This window comes from Oryctolagus cuniculus, chromosome 11, assembly GCF_964237555.1.
Source record: "Oryctolagus cuniculus chromosome 11, mOryCun1.1, whole genome shotgun sequence".
Classification (NCBI taxonomy): Eukaryota; Metazoa; Chordata; class Mammalia; order Lagomorpha; family Leporidae; genus Oryctolagus; species Oryctolagus cuniculus.
This window is the reverse complement of record NC_091442.1, coordinates 52,910,713-52,934,839: the sequence shown is the minus strand read 5'-3', so window position 1 is coordinate 52,934,839 and position 24,127 is coordinate 52,910,713. Positions and strand designations below refer to the sequence as shown.

Here is a 24,127-nt window from a genome sequence, read left to right as displayed (position 1 = left end):
AGCATCTGCCCCTGGAGGGAGGAGGGCTCGGGGAGGCGAGGGGGGGGGGTGCCTCTTGCCGGGAGATGCTCTCCCCAAGGAAGACCCTAAATGGGAGAGTGGCTGGCGGGCAGGCGGAGGTCGGGGCCCCAGAGGGCCTCCAACTTTGCGCGTGTGTGGTTCTGCACCCAGCTACTAGGTAGTTAAGCTATCCAAACCTTTCTCAGCCTGAACTTGACCTTCTGGCAAATGGATCCGGCCGCTACTAGGAGACGAAGCTGCAGGCAGGAGCTGTCAGGGAATGGGGGGGTTGGGGGAGGCCCCAGGGGTTAAGGACCCCAGAGGTGTGGTGGGGTAAGGAGGCAGCTCAGACTCTTTGTCCCAACCCCCTCTTATGTCTGTGAAGCACCCGTCGCCTTCTGCTGCCCCTAGGTCGTTGCGGAGGCAGGAGACCGACAGGGGTCAAACTCGTGGGAAAACTTCCCAGCCTTGCCCGCGAGCGAGCAGGGGGCAGGACCTGCGATGCCGCCGAGCGCGGCTGAGCCGAGCTGCCTGGCGCCGTCTTCGGCCCTACCCCCTAGCCACGGCAGTTCGTTGCATGTTGCGCCTGCCCGCGCCTCTCCTCCTCCGTCCCTCCCACGGCTGCCAGCGAGCGCGGCTACCGCCTGCGCCGCGGCCAAAGCAGCAATTTGTTCCCGAACCAGGGAAGCGGGGAGTATCCCAGCCCTGGCGGAGACACACCCACGGTCCCCGGCTTCGCAAAAGGACTGTCCTCCGCTTCTCCGCCTACTCCGCATCAGAGAGGCGGGCCCAAGCCCAAGGCACCTGTGCTTACATGAGCTGGATCCTTGGCAAGAGAGGCAGGAAGGGCCCCATTCCCCGGTCCTCTGAGTCATGGGATCCTTCCTCCTGCCACACCCCCACGCCGGGCCTGGTCCTGGCCGGCGGAGTCACCCCCACATCTAGTCTCCTCCAGGTGACTGGTGAGCACTTGCCAAGGAGAATGCACTTTGCAGTCAGCTCCCTCTGGGACAGGATAGCACTGTGGCTAACTTGGGAACCAGGCTGCCAGCTGCTGTCTGGGTGATTGATTTTTTTTTTAGGAACGTTATTAATCTTTCGTGACTCAGTTTTCTCATCTGTGAAATGGGCGGCTGTCACAAACACAAACGAGTGAAAAGGAGATAGAACAGGGCATGACACTCATATCTTGCAGATGCTTGAGTCTCACAGGGGCTCTATAAAAAAATAGGGTGTTACTTTACCCTCCAGTTCATGAAGGAGGAAACTGAGGCAGAGAAACAGAGGTGGTGGGGAGACTTGCTCAAGGTAAGGAAGTTGGTGAATGGCAGAGTTCCAACTCTGATGGTTTGCCAACCTCAATTCTAGATTCTGCCTCCCTCCAGCAAAGCCATTGCCCCCCCCACCCCCCCCCAGTGTGTGTGGGCTTCCGGGTGGGTCTCAGGTCCAGGTGGTCCCGGAGCCACTCCTGGTGGTGCAAGCACTCTGATTTGCAAGCTTCCAGCTCAGCTGCCTGGGCTGCTGGGAGCCAGAGTTGGACCAGACTCTCCTGGGATTAGCAGGGAGTAGATGGGACGTGTGGGTGCCCCAGGAGTTATGTTGACTTTGGACCAGGCTCGCGCTGAGCGCTTTCCTGACATCGGCACATTGATCTCCATCAAGGCAGTAACTGCTGTCACATGCCCCATGCTGGTGTCCCTGCTCTGGTTTCCTGGTCCCCCACCTCCAGGGGGAAGAAAATACACTAAGGTTCATGGAATTCTTGCCCCCAAGGGATGGCCCTTAAGCCTCCTCCCACACCATCTCCCAAAGACTGCATGTATGCTGAGGGGGCGCAAACACTGGTGTGGCCGTGCGCTTCTGTGGGGCTCAGCGCCTCTCCTGCCGCCCCTTTGCCGGGACCCTCACTGCTTCCGGCCAGGCCTGGCTTGTTGGCCTGCGCAGGCTCCCTCAGCGCCTGGTGATTAATTCCCCACCTTTTCCCTTAGGCCTCCCACCCCCCTGCACAATCCCAGGAGAGGAGGCCGGTGCACACGAGGAGTGTTGGGGTTGTCCCAGGGCCCTCCTCTGTGTAAGGTGCTCTTCCTCTCCCCCACCCCCAGCTCCTGACTCATGGGGCCACACAGAGGAGTCGGGGGGTGCGGTGGAGGGGAGCTGGAGGGGGAGCCCTGTGCAGACAGCTCGGAGCCTCTGTCAACAAGAAACTCAGGAGGCTGCATTTTGGAGCGGCTGTGGGAGGCCCGTGGGAGTATTATCTACAAAAAGGAACACGGAGAGAGAGTAGGGAAGAGCGAAGGGAGGAAAAAACCGCTTAAGACACAAAAGATGGAAAGAGCTCCCCCCCACACCTCCACCCACAAAGGACAGGTGGCTGTCGAGGAACAGAGCCGGCCCGCCCTCCCTCCTCTCCCTCCCCCCTCCCTCTCTCCCATCCCCCTCCCTTCACTCCCCTCCCCTCCCCCTCTCCCCCTTCCTTCCCAGGCCTGTGCCCAGCCTGACTCTCAGAGTGGCCAGGCTCCGTGTTGTTTTTTTTTTTTTTTTTTTTTTTTTTTTAGATTTATTTATTTGAAAAGCAGAGTTAGAGAGAGAGAGAGAGAGAGAAAGAGAGAGAGAGAGAGGTCTTCCATCTACTGATTCATTCTCCAGATGGCCGCAATGGCCAGGGCTGGACCAGCCCAAAGCCAGGAGCCAGGAGCTTCTTCCAGGTCTCCCATGCAGATGCAGGGATCCAAGGGCTTGGGCCATCCTCTACTGCTTTCCCAGAAGCATTAGCAGGGAGCTGGATTGGAAGAGGGGCAGCCAGGAGCTCACCTGGGATGCCGGCATCCCAGGTGGCTCTTTGCTGGCTCTGCCACCACACTGGCCCCCAGGCTCTGCCTGTAAGACTGTGCTGTGTGGTGGGGAAATCTTGGGCCTTGAGATGAGTGTGGGTTCAAACTCCAGCTAGGATTCCGTCCAGCTAGGCAGGTGGGGAAGAGCTTACCTGGAGTGGCAGGGCCTTCCTGCCTTCCCTTGTCAAAGGTATCTTCACAGCTACTGACAGCACCCTGGCCCTGGGCGATGGTGCCCGGGGGATGAGCACAGGACGGATGCCCACTGAAGGGACCTCAAGCCCACCAAACAACCAAAAGAGGGGCTGGCACTGTGGCATAGTGGGCAAAGCCCCGCCTGCAGTGCCAGCATCCCACAGAGGCGCCAGTTCGAGTCCTGGCTGCTCACTTCCGATCCAGCTCTCTGCTGTGGCCTGGGAAGGCAGTAGAAGATGGTCCAAGTCCTTGGGCCCCTGCACCTGCATGGGAGAACCATTAGAAGCTCCTGGCTCCTGGCTTTGGATCAGCACAGCTCCGGCTATTGCAGCCATCTGGGGAGTGAACCAGGGATGGAAGACCCCTCTCTCTCTCTCTGTCTCTCTGTAACTCTGCCTTAAAAAATGTTTGAGGATCCAGTAGTTGGCCACCTTTGGCTGCCTCCTCATGGGTTATTCCTTTTCTTTTCACAAGGAACTCAATGCACAAAATTCCAGGCAAGGGAATTTTGGAAGGAACTACCGTTCCATGGCCAGCAGTAGCACCAGGGCTGGAGGGAGACTTGAGCAGATGACGGGGATCCCCCACTGTGCCGTGCCATGGAATGGGAGACCACAAGGGGAGGCATCCCGTCCTTTGATGGACAGCTATTACAAGGGACTGGCATGGTGTTTAGGTGGTGTGACAGTGACAGGAGCCAACACCCTCCTAGTACAGCCTGGCTGTGGTGCCATGGCCGGTATCACACCGGGCAGTAGCACCAGGTGCCACCATCTCACCACAGCTGGCAGGGCTGGGCACCCACCTGCTCATTCTCTCACCCTGTGTGTTACGGCAGCGCTGGGAAGTGGCTTGTCTGAAGTCAGGTACCAGAGGAAGCCTAACTGGGTTAAGTTGAAGGAGGAGACCTGACTTTTCCCTGAGGAATCAAGTGTGTGGGATTGTGCCTGCTGTTTTGACGGCAGTGAAGGGGCGGGCGGGCAGAGCGGCTGTGCTGCTGAGGGTGACAGGTCGGGGGAGCTCTCTCCCCCGGAAGCACCTTCTTCACTAGGGTTTCCTCGTGGGTGTGAAGTATCAAGGCAGGTAACGAAACTCCCTCCTCACCTGTATGGAAACAGTGGTCGCCAGCTCCCCGTGGGAAACTCTGGCCCCAGCACCACTCCTACTTGCCGAGGTAGGGACCCTTGTCTGGGACCAGCTCCGTCTGCACCTGGCCTACCCTCCAATTCTACAGCCCCGAAATGGCCTGTTTGACAGGTAAGGCGGATACACCAGAGAGGCTCAGAGCACACCACCTTGGAGGGCTATGCATCCAGAGAAAGGCTACAGAACAAACGGTCATTAAAAAAAAAAAAAAAAAAAAAAAAAAAAGAAGGAGCTGGTGCTGTGCCGTACTGGGTAAAGCCGCTGAGTGCAGTGCCGGTATCCCATATGGGCACTGGTTCGAGTCTCGGCTGCTCCTCTTCCGATCCAGCTCCCTGCTAATGTGCCTGGGAAAGCAGTACTTGGGCCCCTGCACCTGCATGGGAGACCCGGAAGAAGCTCCTGGCTCCTGGCTTCGGATGCAGCTTTGGCTTTTGCGGCCATTTGGGGAGTGAACCAGCAGATGGAAGATCTCGCTCTCTCTCTGCCTCTCTGTAACTCTTTCAGATAAATCTTATAAAAATTATTTTGCTTATTTGAAAGGCACAGTGTGTGCGTGAGAGAGAGAGGAGAGCCAGGGAGAGACATCTTCCATCTGTTGGCTCATTCCCCAAATGCCTGCAACAGCCAGGGCTAGGCTGTGCTGAAGTCAGGAGCCCAGAACTCCATCTGGGTTTCCTATGTGGGTGGCAGGGGCCCAAGCACTTGGGCTATCATCCATTGGCCTTCCCAGGCACATTAACAGGAAGCTGGGTGAGAAACTGAGCCACTGGGACTTGAACTGGCGCTCTGGTATGGCCTGTGGGCACCCTGAGCAGTAGCTTCACACACTGCACCCCGATACCCACCCCAGTGCCACTGTTTTGATGTCTCCTTTCAATGAATCAGGTCTGTTCTGCTGGAGTTACGGGAAGCCTTCGTGCAGGAGAGAAAAACAAAGGGAGTGAATGCTCAACGGGTCATAGGCTGGCTTAGATGCCCAGGAATATAAACTCTGCGGCAGCTCTCTAGTGCTAAGGGAGCTGCCACTGTTTCAGGAAGAGGGGCAGAGATGCTATGTTACTTTCCCAAGGCCACTTGGTCATACGGTTTAAGCTGGACTTAAAATCTAAACCTGGGGTGGGTGCTGTGGTGCAGTGGGTTTAAGTCAGCTATTGCTGGAGTGCACGTTCCAGTCCTGGCTGCTCCACTTCCAACCATTTCCTGCTAATGCATCAGGGAGAGGCAGAAGGCGATGGCTCAAGTGCTTGGGCCTTGGCCACTCAATGCTGGAGATCCAGGCTCCCGGCTTTGGCCTGGCCCAGCCCTGGCTGTCGTGGTCATTTGAGGAGTAGAGGGAAGCTCTCTCTCTTTTTCAAGTAGATGACAAACAAATATAAATATTTAAAAACCCAAAGTCCAGTGTTGTCGCTCCCCCTCTCACGGAGGAAAGACACTGGACCCTGCGCTGTTCTTTCTGCCCGGCCCTTCCCGGGTTAGCTGCCAGTCCCTCACTCGCGGAGGAACGACACTGTCCCGGGTTAGCTGCCGGCCCCTCCACCTCCGCGGAGGAGCGGCACACCGCCGGCCAGCTCTCTCTCAGGGGCTGCTCAGATGTTCCTCAGGTGTTCCTTCAGATGTTCCTGGTGCATGTTGTTTCTCTCCTCCTTTATAGTCCTCTTCCACCAATCCCAACTCTGCTACCCACACGCCGAGCACGCTGCTCTCCTCCAATCAGGAGCAGGATCAGCTCCTGCAGCTTATCAGTCAAGTTGGCAAGAGGCAGCTGCGTAGTTTACTCTTCCCTAGCGCCATATTGTGGGAGAGCAGATGCATAGAATAAGTCTTAATTCCAGTAACTTAGTCTAGTCTCAGTTGCTCCCCACACAGTGTCTTCCTATTTTTGCCACACTGCCTGGCCACCAGGCAGGGCTTCCAGGGGGTTAGGGAGGAGCTCAACTTCCTCTACCTGCAAAGCAGTTGAGCAAAGAGCTAGAACGATTTTTTAAAAAATATTTATTTATTTGAAAGACAGGCCGGCGCCTTGGCTCATAGGGCTAAACCTGCGGCGCCGGTAGCCCGGGTTCTAGTCCCGGTTGGGGCGCTGGTTCTGTTCTGGTTGCTCCTCTTCCAGTCCAGCTCTCTGCTGTGGCCCGGGAAGGCAGTGGAGGATGGCCCAGGTGCTTGGGCCCTGCACCCGCAGGGGAGACCAGGAAGAGGCACCTGGCTCCTGGCTTCGGATTGGTGCAGTGTGCCAGCTGTAGCGGCCATTTGCGGGGTCGATCAACGGAAGGAAGGCCTTTCTCTCTCTAACTCTGCTGTCAAAAAAAAAAAAAAAAAAAAAAAAGTTACAGAGAGAGGGAGAGAGAGAGAGGTCTTCCATCTGCTGGTTCACTCCCCAGATGGCCACAATGTCTGGAGCTGCGTTGATCCAAAGCCAGGAGCCAGGAGCTTCTTCCTGGTCTCCCACGTGGGTGCAGGGGCCCAAGGACTTGGGCCATCTTCCACTGTTTTCCCAGGCCACAGCAGAGAGCTGGAGTGGAAGAGGGGCAGCCGGGACTCGAACCAGCACCCACACAGGATGCTGGCACTGCGGCAGCAGCTTTACCTGCCACACCACAGCGCCGGCCCCTCCCTCGTATTATTTTTGTGTCTCAGTTGCCCCAACTAGTGTATCAGCCACTTGAAGTCAGGAGCTGTGTTTTAGTGGTTTCTCTCTCCTTAGCTTCCAGCTTGGCCACTGCATGAGCTGTGTAAATCCATGGAACTGCATCAACAATTGAGTACTTTGTCAGCACTGCAGGTGCCAGCAACTCCACTCGAGAGAGGAGCGATTGGTGTTACTGGATGCTCAGTGCAGCAACACCGATAACAGCAAGCAACTGAAAACCATCACGAGGGACTGGCTCAACGCAGTGTGATAAGCTGACACGCTGGAATACGGCAGCCATGTTGAAGTTGATTTCTTCTGAGAAGAGGAGCATGGTGGGGGCAAGAGGCGCGGAGTCACCACACAGACCCGAGGAGTCGGGTGAAAGCAGGCTCCGTTGCCAGGTGGGTTTCAAAGCCATTCCTGAGAAACTGACGCTCGCTTGCCAGCAGCCATCTTGACATGGCCTTCTCACTCCACCACACAGCCACAGAGGAGCCAGCTGTTCCACACACACTGACATGGGAAGAACTGAGGCTGCCTCTGGGGGGCATCAGAAGTCCAGGGTCGGATGCAAGCTTTCTTTCCATCTTTCATCCCTTTGAACTGTTTTAGGTTTTTAAAAACTGGCATTTACTGGGGCCAGCACTGTGGTGTAGTAGGCTAAGCCTCCTCCTGAGGTGCTGACATCCCATATGGGCGCTGGTTCTAGTCCTGGCTGCTCCTCTCTGATCCAGCTCTCTGCTGCCTGGGAAAGCAGTAGACCATGGCCCAAGTCCTTGGGCTCCTGCACCTATGTAGGAGACCTGGAAAAGGCTCCTGGCTTTGGATCAGCCCAGCTCTGGACATTGAGGCCATCTGGGGAGTAAACCAGCGGATGCAAGACCTCTCTCTCTCTCTCTCTGCCTCTTTGTAACTCTTTCAAATCAATCAATCTTAAAAAAAAAAAAGAAAAAAAAAACTCTGGCATTTGCACATGCTTTTTCTTAAAAATAGAAAAATTACTGGTAAAAAGCCAGTTACAACATAAAGGTATGCGCAACAGAACTCTCATGTACAAGAAAACTGCATTCCACATCTGTGCTGCGCAAATTGGGGGGCACGTGAGGAATTTAGAGCAGTTTCTTCCGAGGAGTGGGACAGGTTGGGGAGAACAACATTTTAATTTTCACCATGTACCTTCTTGTATTTTAGACCAATCTGTATTTTTATTTTTTAAAAAAAGATCTTATTTGAAAGGCAGAATTAAGAGATAGGAAAAGACAGAGAGAGGTCTTCCATCCACTGGTTCACTCTTCAAATGGCCGCAATGGCTGGGGCTGGGCCAGTCTGAAGCCAGGAGCCAGGAGCTCCTCCAGGTCTCCTACGTGAGTGGCAGGGGCCCAAGGACTCGGGTCATCTTCCGCTGCTTTCCTGGTGCATTAGCAGGGAGCCAGAGCAGATGCACCTAATTTCTCTTAATGAGGCTTCAATAAGGCTTAAGCTTTTTACAAATAAATCTAAAACCTACATGTCCACGTGTATATGTACGTCTATGCTTTCAAAAAAGTGTAGAAAGATACATGCCGAAGTCAGTCATTACCCTTGCTGAGTGGCATGAGTAGATGGAAACCTTTTTCTCTCTCCTTTTGCATTTCTGTATTATTCAATATTTTAAGTGCTAATTTTGTAATTAAAAATGTCAAAATAAAAAAAAACTTTGTATTTTTTTTTAAAAGATTTATTTATTTATTTATTTATTTGAATTAACACAGAGAGAGGGGGAACAGGGGAGAGGGGAGAGAGAGAGAGAGAGAGTCTTTCATATGCTGGTTCACTCTCTAGATTGGCTGCCCAAATCCAAAGCAGGAGCCAGGAGCTTCTTCCAGGTCTCCCATGTGGGTGCAGGGCTCCAAGGACTTGGGCCATCTTCTGCTGCTTTCCCAGGCCATAGCAGAGTTGGATTGGAAGTGGAGCAGCCGGGACTCAAACTGGCACCCACATGGGATGCCAGCACTGCAGGTGACAGCTTTACCTGCTACGCCACAGCACTGGCCCCTGTATTTTTTTTTGACAGGCAGAGTGGACAGTGAGAGAGAGAGAGAGAGAAAGGTCTTCCTTTGCCGTTGGTTCACCCTCCAATGGCCGCTGCGGCCGGCGCACCGCGCTGATCCGATGGCAGGAGCCAGGTGCTTCTCCTGGTCTCCCATGGGGTGCAGGGCCCAAGCACTTGGGCCATCCTCCACTGCACTCCCTGGCCACAGCAGAGAGCTGGCCTGGAAGAGGGGCAACTGGGACCAGGACTAGAACCCGGCGCCCCGACCAGGACTAGAACCCGGTGTGCCTGCGCCGCAAGGCGGAGGATTAGCCTAGTGAGCCGCAGCGCCGGCTCTGTATTTTCTTTTTTAAATGGACATAAAAAACCTCCAGGGGCCAGTGTAGTACAGTGATAGAAGTGCCACATGAGATACAGGCATTCCCTCTGACCACCTGTTTGTGTCCCAGCTGCTCCACGTCCAATCCAGCTCCCTCCCTGCTCATGTGCCCAGGAAAGCAGCAGGTGGCCCAAGTCCTTGGGCCCCTGCCACTCATGCACGGAGTTTCTGGTTCCTGGCTTCAGCATGGCCCTACCCCAGCCACCGCAGCCACCAGCTGCGGGAGTGAATCAACCGAGGGAAGGGCTCTTTTTCTGTTCCTCCCTGCTACTCTTTCAAATCAATAAATCTTAAAAAGAATCTTCAGACCGGAACTATAGTGCTAGTACATGGCAATCATGTCTCATCTGTCATGATGTAGAGAAAGAACTGCACGGGGAGCCGGTGCTGTGGTATAGCAGATAAAGCTGCTGCCTGCAGTGCCTGCATCCCATATGGGCGCTGGTTTGAATCCCGGCTGCTCCACTTCCGATCTAGCTCTGGGAAAGCAGAAGATGGCTCAAGTCCTTGGTACCCCAGACCCCCGTGGGAGACCCAGAAGCAGCTCCTGGCTCCTGATTGGCCCAGCTCTGGCTGTTACCAGGGAGTGAACCAGCAGCTAGAAGACCTCTCTCTTTCTCTCTGCTTCTCTTTAACTTTGGCTTTCAAATAAGTAAATAAATCTTCAAAACAAAACAAAACAAACCTGTATGGACATCACTGCACTTAGGTGCTGCATGATCCAGGCCCAAGTGGTGACCACAGACTTCAGACCTTTCCTGTGGGGACCAGCTGTACGCCGGCCCAGCCGGGCTCCCGAGCCCCCAGCATCCAGTCATGCAGCACCTCGAGTTCCCACTGCTCTTGTGTGAGCTGAAGCAACGTCTGCAGATCAAGCCTTACACCCTCAGGGGCATGATGGCCAAGCTCCTGTATGAGGTGGTTTGGCCTCAGCTACACTGATCCAGTCACCACTGGGTTGGGCTCGAGACTTCAACAGCTGCCCCGCGGTGACCGATGACTTGGAGGTCAGTGGCATCCACACCAAACCAATGTACAGGATGGGCAAGTCCCTCTGGGAGCCCAGCATGGATCCAGAACATCCGGCTGAAACTGTTTCCCAAGACATGCTGAACGCTGCAGGCCGGGACGCATTGTCAGGCTTGGGAGCCACTGCATCACTGAAAAGGATAAAACTGCCACGGTCATTAGCGTCCGTGGACCAATCCTGTTCCCAGAGCCCACTTTTTTTTTTTTCCCTTTTAAATAAAGGTTTTTATTTTAAAAAAGAAAAGTCTTCAAATATATAATTTTAAAGAGTTATTTACTTCTTTGAAAGGCAGAAATACAGAGTGGGGAGAGGGGGAGAGGGGGAGAGGGAGAGAGGGAGAGAGGGAGAGAGGGAGAGAGGGAGAGAGGGAGAGAGGGAGGGGGAGGGAGAGAGAGAGAGAGAGAGAGGTCTTCCATCTGCTGATTCACTCCCTAAATGGCTATGATGGCCAGGGCTGGGCCAAGCCAAAGCCAGGAACCAGGAGCTTCATCCAGGTCTCCCAGGTGGGTGCAGGGACCCAAGGACTTAGGCATCTTCTACTGCCTTCCCAGGCACATTAACAGGGAGCTGGATTGGAAGTAGAGCAGCTGGGACTTGAACCAGCATCAATGCCGGAGGCTTAACCTTCTACGCCAGCCCCCAAATGTGTTTCTATGCTGAGATCTTCATTTCAACTTCAAGACAGTTTTGACAAACATGTGGCCTCCCATCTGTCTGGAAAGTCAAATAAGTTCTTCCTAGATACAGGACAGACTTCATAACCCTTCAAGGTCACCACGTCAGTCTCTGGATTTCCAGTTAACCAATTAGTCAGAACATCAGGGAATTTTCTTGGAAAATGGCTTCTGGGATCCTCCTTGCCTGCTGTTTTCTTTACTGACTCCCTCTCCCTCTCTATCTGTTCAAGCACCCGAACCCTGGCAGCCTGGCTTCAGCCAGGAGCCGGGGGTGCCCGGGGGCAGCGGAGTTCCGCACGGCTGCCGCTTGCAGGCTGGGCCTCAGACCTGGGGACAAGGAGTGGGGGAGGGGGCGCCATGAGGAACGCTCCCACAAGTAATGGCTGCATGTGCTCATCCTGGCGCTCACATTTTAATGTGGTTGTGAAGCTGAGCGGGGGGGGGGGGGGCAGTAAACGACCCTGGGATCAGACACCCTCATTTAAACCCAGAAGAGGCTGCCCAAGGGACTTCTACCCATGTGACCCAGAGAAACCAATCACGAAACGAAGTTGCCGGCTGCGGCGCCACACACGTGAGAACATTCACGCAGCCGTTTTTATTTATTCAACTATAAAGACTGATTGCAGCAATTTTTTGATGGGTAACACCTCAGATTTACATGAATCATATTGCTATAAATTTGGTTCAGGATCAGAACAGGATTCAGAAAATGGGGAATACAAACAAACAAATCTCCGAACGCTAAAACAGAGAAATACTTGTTTTTTGTTTTTTGTTTTTTTTTTTTTTTAACTTGAATTAAATGCTACTTTCCCATAGACTTCCCTAGACTGGTTTGCAGTCTAAGGCACAGGAAACAAGGCTTCGGGCGCTGTGAAGGAACCGCAGGTCACGATGTGGCTCCTGGTAGGAGGCTGAAACCCTGCCGTGCGTCGGGCCTCGGGCAGAATCCTCACACAGCCCCAGTGCGCTCTGCTTTTCACCACTGTGTGTCCCCTCAGTGCTGCACATGCCCTCTCGCTACCTCTCCCACTCAGGCTGCTGTTTGCTGGGGACCCGCAGGCACCCTGGCTTCTGCTCAGGTTGCCGAGGTGACAGGACAAGCTCTGACCCCTCCTCCTGCGGCGGGCTCGGCCATGGACCCACCCAAGTGAGGCCTCTTTGGACACCTGGAAGACCTGGTACACCGGGGAGAACGCTGCACCCTTGGGAGGCCTGGCAATTGTTTCCTCTGATTCCTGGTGGAAATGGCCAATCAGAATCAATCTGTATCACTGGGAAAGGGCGAGGGAAAAAAACAGCTTCCCCTCCAAAAATGATAAAGAAATAGCAGAGAAGAAACCAAAAATACTTAGAATGGCACAAAAAGTGATATGCATAAACTTCTTTTGTTATTAAATCTAACTGTAAATTTCCTAAAGTCCAGTTATCAGTTGAACTGTATGGGAGAGAAGAGTGAGGCCCACTGTGCTGCCCTCAGGAGTTCATGGCTTCAGGCTGAGAGGCCCTGGGTCTGCGCTGGGGAAGCCCCTTTTTGAACGTGGGCTTGGGCGGGCCAGGCTCCATGCTGTTCCCTGCAGAGTGAGCTGGGCCCCGTTCGCTCGTGTTTCCTGGTGCCGGGGGAGGAGCATTCTGATACCTGGAACCCGAAGAATACCATGAGCTATTTCTGTAACGACCTGCACTGTCGAGTCGCCCTTGGCTGGCTGGGTCACTGGACTTCTGGCCTGGTGGCCTGTAGCCTGGTGCTCCTCGCCTGTTTCCTGGAAATACCTACGGATAAAAGAACAGGACGTTCAAGGTGCATGGTGTTTGCTCCAGGTAAGCGTTGAGAACTATTCTGGAAGCATAACTGTGGTCTCCCAGGCTTGGGACTCATCCCCCCTGCGACTCGTGGAATCCAGTTAGCCAGCCTGGCCGAGCCACAGCACCACTCCCTCATCCTCCCCGTCTGTCACTCCTGGCTCCTCGATGAGGACGCGTTCACTTCCTCAGCTGGCCATGAGAAGGAAGCTAAGGACGAAGGATGGATGTTGTTTGGGTTGTTCTGCGCCCTCAAACAGACCATTTTCTCACGTGAAGATGGTGAACATGTGGAAAATGGAGGGAGTGTAGGCGCTCTGCTTTGCTGTCAGTCGTGCTGCTGAGCCCCTTGCCCCGTCTCTCACAGAGCAGCCAGAGCATACGACATGGGACTCTGCTAGCACTCCTAACCCCAGCATCCTAGGAATCATGGACAGCACCGCCCTGCACCGCCCTGTGTCTTCTCCTCAAACCGAGGAACACAAAACGATGGATTCCTTTTCCACGTACCTGTGTCCACTCCCTACCCCCACCAGGAGCTGCTGCTTTCCTCTGCAGGCTCCTGCCCCTGCCCCTTTGTGCTTATCTGCTTTGAGAAGGCTGCACGACTCCCATTGTGACAGATCACCAGGCAATGCTACCTGCACAGCTAGGACCACTGCCGGCGTAGCAGAGCAAAGTCTGCAGCTCTTGGCAACAGGAAGTCGAACCCGGCTGGTTTGGATGAACTTACCGAATGCTTTCCTATTCTCCAGCTGGGGCTGGAGAGACTTAAAATGGGAATAAAGAGAAGGGGTGATAAACTAAGCTACCAGCATTTAAGACAAGCTGGTGCCTATCCAAACATGCTTAGTGTGGAAGCCAGGTTACCTCCCGATGAGGCAGGTAGGGGCGGCCACCGGAGTTTGCTGTGGCTGCAGGAGGCTCTCCTGGTGCCGAGTTTTTCTTGTTAGCACCTGTAAGGCCAGGAGCAGAGGCACAGGTGGAGGAAACAGTAGAAGTGTCGCTTGGGCTCCCCAGGGATGCCAATGTCACTGAGCTACACCGGGATCTGGTTGAATAGCTGTTCTTTGGATGAGACACTAGAAAAGAAACATGAGGAAGTCGTGGTCAGAAAGTGGAACAGCATGAGGGCAGGGGTTACCTTCCTTCTCTACCTCACAGTGAGCAATTTAAGGTCAAGAGCTGTCTGCTCAAGTCACAGAGAAAAACCTACAAAATGTGTCCACAGGAAGGATCATCTCGGCTGCCTTCTTCCTTCACTCCCTGCAGACCCCCAGGGCTTTGTAAAGGGACTGACACTGTGCTGCAGGGGGTGAAGCCATGGCCTGTGGTGTCGGCATCCGTGTGGGAACTGGTTCATGCCCCGGATGCTCCACCTCTGATCCAGCTTCCTTCTAAGGGCCTGGGAAAAGCAGGAGAGGATGGCCCAAGTGCTTGGGCACCTGCCACCCACAGGGGAGAGCCAGATGAAGTTCCTGGCTCCTGGCTCCGGCCTGGCCCAGTGCTGGCTGTTGCGACTGTCTCAGGAGTGAATCAGCGGATGGAAGATCTTTCTGTCTCTCCCTCTGTAACTGACTCCAAAATAAATAATGAAAAAGGAGAACTGTTTGAGATGGAAGTGACCCATCCCCCTACTGACTAATTACTTTCTTGGCATCTCCTACTAGTACCTAAGCTCCTGGTTACAGCTCCAGCAGCTGACTAAGCCTGGGAACAATACTATGAGCCATATGTTCGGTTTCCTATGCAAGGAACATTTTAAAGTACAGACTTTGCAAGGAAAAGAAAAGGTAAATAAATCAAATTTCTGCTAAAATTAAAGAAAAAAATCTGAATGATGCAAGGTGTAAATAATCAAGATCAGTTAAATATGAACACAAATACTCTTTACAACAAACATGTATCTTGCCAAATTTCTTTTGCAAAAATAACCCCCAAATCCAAAATACCAACACACTGAAAAAACATTAATATTTTAATTCAAATTGTGTCAAAATTCAATGGTTTAGAGCTACACTTCAGATTTTGTTCTTGGCTTTGTGCCTGGACGATTTCTGCCCTCAGTCTGCATTCATTTGTGTACTGGGAACCAAGGACTGGGTTCAGAGCTTGAGCACTGCCACTGCGAATGCCCCTCTCAGAGCCACAGCCTCACCCTTCAGTGCTGTTTTCTCTTTCATCTGAGAGACAGAAAGAGCTCTCATCTGCTCTGTTTACTCTGCAGATGCCAAAGCCCGGGGCTGGGAACTTGCTCCAGTCTCCCACGTGGGTGGCAGGGCTCTAACAACTGGAGCCCTCATCTACTGCCTCCCAGGGTGCTCATCAGAAGGAGCTGGGCCCAGGCGCTCCAGTGTGGAGGCAGGGGACCCTGTGGGGTCTTGAACACTAGGCCACACCCCATTCCCCCCACCCCTAAGGCAGGCAGTGTTGCCTCCACGCTGAAGGAAAGTGGAACGAGCCTCCTCAGGAGGGGAGCGCAGAGGCGGATTCCGACCTGGCTCAGGGCTGCAAGCTCTGCACACTACATCATGCCCCTCTCAACGCAGGGGGCAAACAGTGGAAAAAGCCAATATTGTGTTAGGAAGCTGGCCAATACTCAACCTCAGAGCTCAAAGCATCTGCATCCAGGGACTGCCTCAAGAACCCTGGAATTACTGCTCATTAAATAAATAAATAAATAAATAAATAAATAAATAAATAAAAGCTGAGGAACCAGCAGTGAAGGGTCCATCAGTCCACCTGTCTCTAATGAAGACATCTCGAGTGCTCGTAGGCCTCAACAGCTCACCTTGTCCAAATGAATCGATGCTCTTCTTCAGGGTCTCTACATCACAGGTGAACCGGGCCACTCGTCCCAGATCCTCGTCGTACTTCCGCTCACTAACAAAATGCTGGAGAAGGGGCAAAGAAAGGCCTCTGGGTTAGACAGCCACACACTGAATCTGTAACTTACCAGATACATAAGAAATGGAATTTTTTTTAGAAGATTTATTTTATTTAAAAGGCAGAGTGACACAGGCAGAGAAGGAAGGAAGGAAGGAAGGAAGGAGAGAGAGGGAGGAAGGGAGGGAGGGAGGGAGATAGATAGATCGATCTTCCATCCTCTGATTCACTCTCCAAACAGCTGCGATGGCCAGGGCTGGGCTGGGTCAAAGTCAGGAGCCTGGAGCTCCACCTAGGTCTCTCATGTGGGTGGCAGGGGCCCCAGCACTTGGGTCATTCCCTGCTGCTTTTCCCAGGGGCATCAGCAGGGAGCTGGATTGGAAGTAGAGCAGCTGGGACTCACACTGGCACTCTAATATGGGATGCTGCTGTTACAGATAGTGGCTTAACCTGCTGTGCCATGATGCTGGCCCCAGAATTATTTGCTTATTTACAAAATATTTTACTTACTTATTTACTTACTTGAAAGAGTAAAAGTGAGTGTGAGAAAGATCTTTGATTTGCTGTTTACTTCGCAAATGGCTATAACCACCTGGCCTGGGCCAGGCTGAAGCCAGAAGCTATAGATCTCCCCCTCATCACTGCTGAGTAACTGAACAAACTCACTCATTTTTCTCAAGTCCAAAGATAAGTCTGAGAGTTTATGAAATGTTGTGCCAAGGCCCAACAGAGAAGGGAAGGGGGAAATCTATAGCAGGGGTCATCTTCCCACTCTGGCTGTCCTTGACACTTGCTCATTCATTTGAACAGCAGACCGAAAGAGTATGTACTCCCTTCCACTGGTTCACTCTCCAAATGCCTACAATGGCTGGGGTTAGGGCAAAGCTGAGGCTGGGAGCTGGGAATATAATCCAGGTCTCCCACCCGGGTGGCACTGACCCAAGCATTTGAGTCCACTGCTGCTTCCTGGGGTCTGCATTAGTCAGAAGGCAGCGTGAGGACTCACACCCAGGCACCTCTAACACAGGATGAGGGCAGTGTCTTCCCATCCCGTTCCATTTCATTTATTTACTTATTTTATTATTTTCCTTGGAAGCCCACCTTCTGTCTTTATCAGACAGGATTTCTTAGTCCTTTAAAGAGGAACAGCTTCTGGACCACTTTGCAAATGACAAGAGTTTACCCGGCAAGTGGTTTTAACCTTTTCAGTAGACAGAACTGAGAAAGAACCAACTTAACCTTGGGTCAAAAACTACCCTACAGAAACACGTCAGGAAGAGAGGGTTTCTGGGGGCCTATCTCAGTAAATACAGCCTGAGGTGGCTTGGAGTCATTTTATTTCAGATGGAAAGGAAGTGAAAAAGAAATGTTAACCTAGGTATAATTTGGAAGAACTGCTCCTTAGAGCAGGCCTCTTAACAGGAGGCGGACTACTCCCACTCTGACTGCATCACATCCAGAGTGCTGACAGGGAAAGCAAAGGGAAAAATTACCTCTGCGCCTAAGGCTCCAAAGCTTTAGAGTACACCGTGGCTCAGGAAGGCACATGAACTCTTGTAACAAAGCCTTCAGATATGTAATATCAGTCTGAGATTAATTTGAAACAAATTCTAGGGTCTGTTGTGCCAAAGACATAAAAGGAATGCCAGAAATAAGATGATGTGGAAGTAAGACATTTAAACCACACAGCACACACTTCAGTACACTGAAAGCAGGGAGAGAACCAGATCCTTAGTCAGCCTACAAAGTATTTCTAGCAGCTTTTCAGCCACGTGGGTAGGGGAACAGATGAAGCCGCCAAGAGCCAGAATTCTCATCTCATTCCAGAGGGTTTCCGGCTTCTCCTAGAGAGTTGAATGAGACTGACTGGCATCAATGCAAGGAAGGATATCTATAACATTTAGTAATATAGTTTTAGTTAAACAGAAAATAGTCATTTACAATTTACACTGTTCGGCTACTTTACCCTAAGACAGTCTGAGGGGAGGGAATGAGAGAACAGGAACACGCCATAGATGTCTCATACACCGAGCTGGAATACTAACAAGGGTCCTGGTAAGGTGCCAGGTGTTCTTCCACCTGTGCTTCTATTTTACAAAGGTTATCTTGTCAGCCCCCACAGCAAGCACCCCTCTCAAATATGGCAATAAATCTTTTTTTTTTTTTTTTTTTGACAGGCAGAGTGGACAGTGAGAGAGAGAGACAGAGAGAAAGGTCTTCCTTTGCCGTTGGTTCACCCCCCAATGGCCGTCACGGCCGGCGCACCGCGCTGATCCGATGGCAGGAGCCAGGTGCTTCTCCTGGTCTCCCATGGGGTGCAGGGCCCAAGCACTTGGGCCATCCTCCACTGCACTCCCTGGCCACAGCAGAGAGCTGGCCTGGAAGAGGGGCAACCGGGACAGAATCTGGCGCCCCGACCGGGACTAGAACCCGGTGTGCCGGCGCCGCAAGGTGGAGGATTAGCCTAGTGAGCCGCGGTGCCGGCCGCAATAAATCTTTATGTTCAGGAAGAGCAGAGGTTAAGGGCTCAGGAGCAAAGAAGGTCGACTCCCCTTGCTCATACAGCTTGCAGCTTATACACAATTATTTAGAACAGCAGTGTCCACAACCATCCATGAACGTGCCAGTCTCTCTCTTGCTCACATGCCTGGTCTCAGAAACGCTGTTCTTTATGTAAGAATTTAAAATGTGGGCCAGCACTGTGGCATAGCAGGTTAAGCAGCCATCTGCAGTGCCAGCAGCCCACATGGGTGCTGGTTTAAGTCTCAGCTGCTCCACTTCTGATCCAGCTCCCTACAAAATGTGCCTGGGAAAACAGCAGAAGATGGCCCAGGTCCTTGGGCCCCTGTACCCACATGGGAGACTTGGATGAAGCTCCTGGTTCCTGGCTTTGACCTGGCACAGCCTGAACCATTGTGGCCATTTGGGAGTGAACCAGCAGATGGAAGATCTCTCTTTCTCTGTCCCTCTCTCTAACTCTGCTTTCAAATACATAAACAAATATTAAAAAAAAAAATTTAGAATTGACTGTTGAACTCAAGCAATCTTTATACTATAATCAGCATCTCAGATTGTTTATCTTCTCTGTTAAATCACAACAGACCCACTACTGCTTTCTGTGCCAGGCACTGAGGATGCAGTGGTCCCTGCCGTTGTGAACTCATAGCCTGAGGGAAGACAGACTAATGAAAACGCACGGCACGAAGATCAGGACTGCTGTGAAAGCACAGGAGGGGTGGCTGTCAGGAGTCGGCAGACGGGCAGGCCCACAGGGAGGGAGCAGGAGTGGACTCCGTCTGCAGGAAGGAGAGGCTGAGGTGGTTGCAGCGGGGATGAGGAGTTGGGCCTGCTGTGAAACAAGAGCAGCGGCAGAGCCCGGGAATCAGTGTGGAGGACTACAGTATTAATCCTAGTGCACTGGGAAGTGTGAAATAGGCTACTGCATGCTGAGAGTGCAGGAGTGGGCTGCTCCACTTCCGATCCAGCTCCCTGCTAATGCGCCTGGGAAAGTAGCAGAGGATGAACCAAGTACCTGAGCCCCTGCCACACATGTGGGAGACCCGGATGAAGCTCCTGGGTCCTGGTTTTGGCCTGGCCCAGCCCTGGCCTTTGTGGTCATCTTGGAGAGTGAGCCAGCAGATGGGAGATCTCTCTGTAACTCTGTCTTTCATATAAAATGAATAAATCTTAAAAAAAAAAGAGAGAGAGAGAGGCTGACACGAGTCCAAGAACATTCTGGCAGCTTCATGGGATGATGGAGGTGGTGGTGAAGAGAAAAGGCCAGAGCCAAGGTTCAGAAGGGGTCAAGTGCACAAGGCCTGCTCCAGAGTGAGCACTGGGGAAACGGTCTAAGGCCCCAGCTGGGACAGCTACACAGACAGCAGTGCCACTCACAGAAAGGAGGCCTGTAAGAGGGTCAGGTGTGCTGGGGGAGGGTCATGAGGTCACCTTATCCAGCATGGCCATGAATTATGCAGACTTGCTGCATTAGCCCTTGAGAGGAAGAAGAAAGGCAGGAGAAGGAAGCTTTACCTTGATATCAGCTCTGAGCTCAACCAGTTGCTCCTCTGACATTCGAACAGCCACATCAGTCATCTTCTTCAGAAGTTCCGCTTTCTTTTGTCGGCTGAGCAAAATTTCCACTGTAGGGAAAAGGAAGTGTGGCTCTTATGTTGTTGCCAAACAGCATGAAAAAGAACTAGGACCAGAAGCCTTGCAGCGTGTGTTTGGACAACCACCCACCCAGAAATGAAACACCAAAGGTCCAGTTCCCACCTTCTGAAGGGTCTCCAAAGACAGAGAAAGGGTAAACGTGCTTCATAAGTCACAAAGACTCATAAATCGTTCATTATTTTTTTCTCCTCATAATAGTCAAAGGGTAATTTTTTACAAAGAATATAAATTAAATATGCACACATGGTTAAAAAAGAAAAGCAACTTCATCTAGCGTAAATGGGTATAACACAAAATGTAAGTGGTCCTCTTAGTGTTGCTTCTGTGGTTTCTTCCCCAAAGGAAGCCACTGCCAGCAATTTCTTATTTATATTTCCAAATATTTCCAAGTAGATGCAACATGCATATCTCTCCTCTTCTGCCCTCCACACAGATGGAAGGACATCATCACGGCCTTTCCTTGACCTCAGCTACTTACACATAATCTGTCTTGAAGTTCATTCCCTATAAACCCACCTGGATTACCTCCATTCCGTTGAACCACCACCCAGCATTCCATGATGGGATGTTTAGGCTGCTACAGCTTCCCTGGAATCTGTCTACCTGATGTGTAACTCAGACACGGCCACGGCTACAGTGGATAACACGCAAAAGAGCTTCTGCCGGGGAGCAGAATGAGGACTGTCAGATAGAGCACCCACAGAACCTTTTCCACACCCCAGCAGGGACTCTGTTATTCCTGGTGGAAGGACGGAAATTTGCTCAGAAGATCTGGCCTTTCTGTGAGTGAGCAGGTGAGCATGCTCGTGGTTTGGAAAAGTGTGGGATGGGGGGCAGCTGAAGGGGAGGACTTCGGGGAAGACCATCGGTTAGTTAACTGACTATTCATTTTTCCTCTCCTTACCTATCAGTCTAATGCTGTTGGATACCAATGTGCTAAGTAAAAAATCTACATTCCCTGGCTTTGCTATAGATGAGATGATTGCACCGGGAAAAAAAAACAAAAACAAAAAACAAAAAACAACTCTGGGGTTTATAGACAGTTCTCAGGAGGAGTCTCACTCAGTTGGCAAGTAATGTTCTGTTGTTCCTTGACAGGAGCCAAAGAACTTGTCTTCTGACTCTGAGCACACTCCCAGGATGGTGGGCAGGTGCACAGAGGAGCCTGGGTCCCTGACATCATCTTACAGGTGTCAGTCAGCCCCAAATCGCTCACCTCTGGACTTTTCACTTGGTAAGAGCAAAGTGAACTTATATTTAGACCACTCTGTTGTATGTAGCCAAATTCATCTCTAGATTGCACACAGAATCCTTAATGCACTAAGAAATTAGCCAAATTTATGTTAGAAAAAATAGAATTTTTCAAAGAGCTCCCTCAGGTAGGTGTTCAGAGAGCTGAATGTCTTTAACAAGTTTACTTAGCCCAGCTGCCATTTTTACACCATCCAAGGGCTGCCCATGTCCATGCCAGAGAGCCAATCAGGGCACAGTTTCCCGAAGTTGGAAACCTGCCTCTTTTTTATTTTTTTTTTTTTTTTGAAGATTTATTTATTTATTTGGGGCTGGCACCGTGGCTCATTTGGTTAATCCTCTCTGCAGCGCTGGCATCCCATATGGGCACCGGGTTCTAGTCCCAGTTGCTCTTCTTTCAGTCCCGCTCTCTGCTGTGGCCCCAGAGGGCAGTGGAGGATGGCCCAAGTGCTTGGGCGCCTGCACGCACGTGGCAGACCAGGAAGAAGCACCTGGCTCCTGGCTTCGGATCGGTGCAGCACCGGCCATTAGTGGCCATTTGGGGAATGAACCAATGGAAGGAAGACCTTTCTATCTCTCTCTCTCTCACTGTCTATAACTCTACCTGTCAAATAAAAAAAAAAAGATTTATTTATTTATTTGAAAGGCAGAGTTCAGAGAGGGGAAAGGCAGAGGCAGAGAGAAGTCTTTCATCCACTGGTTCACTCCCCAAATGGCAGTATCAGCTGGAGCTAGGCCAGAGCAAAGCCAAGAGCCAGGAGCTTCCTCCGGGTCTCCCATGTGGGTGCAGGGGCCCAGGCACTTGGGCTATCTCCTGCTGCTTTTCCAGGCCATAGCAGGGAGCTGGATTGGAAGTAGAGCAGCTGGGACTTGAACTGGCACCCATATGGGATATCGGCGCTGCAGGCGGAAGCTTAATCTGCTATGCCACGGCACCGGCCCTGGAAACATGCCTCTTAACAGAAGCTTAACACCAAATCCCTAAAGCTACACGATCTACTGGCATAGCTCCCAAGATGAAACCAATCTGCCACTTATATGAAGCTCATTTATTTCGGTTCCAACTTTATGAGACTCTGTGACAAAATTACAGATCTCACATAACAGTAACTCCCAGCACCTAACTGCACAACACTGGACAAGTCATATTCTTCCAAAGAGCAAGTTTCTTCATTTATGAAATGAAAAACATAACTAACTAAAAGGGTTGATATGAAGATCATATATGAATATGTGAAAAAATCCTGAGCTGTAAAGTACAGTGAACATACTAATTATTTAGTAACATTATAACGTGTAAAAAGAAGTCTCTGAATTTGATACAGTAAGATTGTCCATGAATTGATAAAGGGTTGAAACCGGTGACAGCGTTCACTGTATTAGTCTATTTGAAATATCCTTGCAGTTTTCTTCTAAAAGATAGATTCTGAAAAGTTCCTTCTCAAAAGGACTGTCTCTTTACTCGCTTTATCTGAACCTTCATCTTCAAAAAGAGAATATGCACATACAATGAGCTCAAACTGTCAAGTTTAGAAATCTCGAGACATATTGCTCAACGTAGATGAAACCTTGCAGGATCTCTGCTACGCTCTCAGCATTCAAGTTACAATGGGCAAAAGTGAATTCAGCTAAGTGCTTCCTAGCTGCCTCCTCTGGCCCATGACCACAGCCATAAATGACCTAATCCTGAGTCAGTACCTCGACCCAGCCCCGTATTTCTATTCTTAACAGTTTGAGGGTGGGTTTGAAGAAGCAACTTTCCTAATTATTAAATCCAGCAATACAAATGCATGAAGGCAAAATCCACCAATGAAAAGCCTCAAGCCACTGAGACTCTAAAAGCATTCTCTTCTTTTAATGTAGATGAGTTTCTCTCAACCTAATTTTTTAAAAGATTTATTTATTTACTTGAAGTACAGAGTAAGAGAGAGAGAGAGAGTGAGAGAGTAAGATCTTTCATCTGCTGGTTCACTCCACAAATGGCTACAATAGCTGGAGATGAGCTGATCCAAAGCCAGGAGAGACACTTCCTCCAGGTCTCCCACGTGGGTGCAGGGGCCCAAGGACTTGGGTCATCTTCCACTGCTTTCCCAGGCCATTAGCAGGGAGAGCTGAATGGGAAGCGGAGCAGCTGGGACTTGAACCAGCGCCTATACGGGATGACAGCGCCACAGGTGGCAGCTTTACCTGCTATGTTATGGCGCCAGTTCCCAACCTAATTCTTAAAGACCAAAAACCAGAAAAGACCTTCCATACATACCCCTACAAGAACGTTCTGAGATAGGTAGTGACAGGAATGCATATATTTAACTGTAGGCAACCTAGTGAAGCCTTCTCTAATTGTGCTACAGGGTTTTTTCCCCCAAATAAAAAAAAAATCCCAATGGAACTATTTAATCACTGGAGGGAAAAGCAAAATAAAACAGGGCCCATGCTTCTGCAGGATATTTTATTCTCCTAAGGTTAATGTTATTATTATTATTTATATAATAATATATTATGTTATTATTACAATAATATATTAATTTCATGCTGCAGGCACCATGATGCAGTCTCCCATACAATAAACTCTACCTTCAAAATAGTTTGGAAATTAATTTTTTTAAAAAATTATGTATTTATTTATTTGAAAAAGAGAAAGATCCATTCACTGGTTCACTCCTCAAATGCCTCCAACAGTGGGGGCCAGGCCAGATCCCCCACACAGGTGGCAGGTATCTAACCATGTGCTGCCTCCTAGGGTACGTACTAGTAGGAAGCTAAAATTGGAATTAGAGCCAGGATTTAAACCCAGGGGCTCCAACATGGCGTGGGTGCTTACCAAGTGATGTCTGAATTGCTGAGCCAAACACTTGCCCCTGGAAATGCTTTTAAAACTGATTCTTGGGACCGGGGCTGTGGCACAGTGGGTAAAGCTGCCATCTGCAGTGCCTGCATCCCCTGTGGGCACCAGTGGAAGATGGCCCAAGTGCTTGGGCCCCTGCATCGCATGGGAGACCTGGAAGAAGTTCCTAGCTTTGGATCAGCCCAGCTCCAGCCATTGAAGCCATTTGGTGTGTGAACCAGTGGATCCCTCTCTGCCTCTGTTAACT

General features: G+C 51.1%; 1 protein-coding gene across 10 annotated transcripts in view; it reads right to left on the bottom strand.

The window, feature by feature from the left end:
• Positions 1–11,466: 11,466 nt before the first annotated feature.
• Positions 11,467–24,127, bottom strand: part of SPATS2 (spermatogenesis associated serine rich 2) — a 138,673-nt gene continuing 126,012 nt past the window's right edge. For all 10 annotated transcript variants that reach the window (XM_051845440.2, XM_017341834.3, XM_070052194.1 and 7 more), the window contains 4 exons: positions 19,644–19,753; positions 15,517–15,619; positions 13,596–13,807; positions 11,467–12,695 (listed from right to left, as the gene is read on the bottom strand). In XM_051845440.2, the coding sequence (XP_051701400.1) occupies positions 12,399–12,695; positions 13,596–13,807; positions 15,517–15,619; positions 19,644–19,753 (722 nt within the window). In that variant the 3' untranslated portion in view covers positions 11,467–12,398. The remainder of the gene's footprint in view (positions 12,696–13,595; positions 13,808–15,516; positions 15,620–19,643; positions 19,754–24,127) is intronic.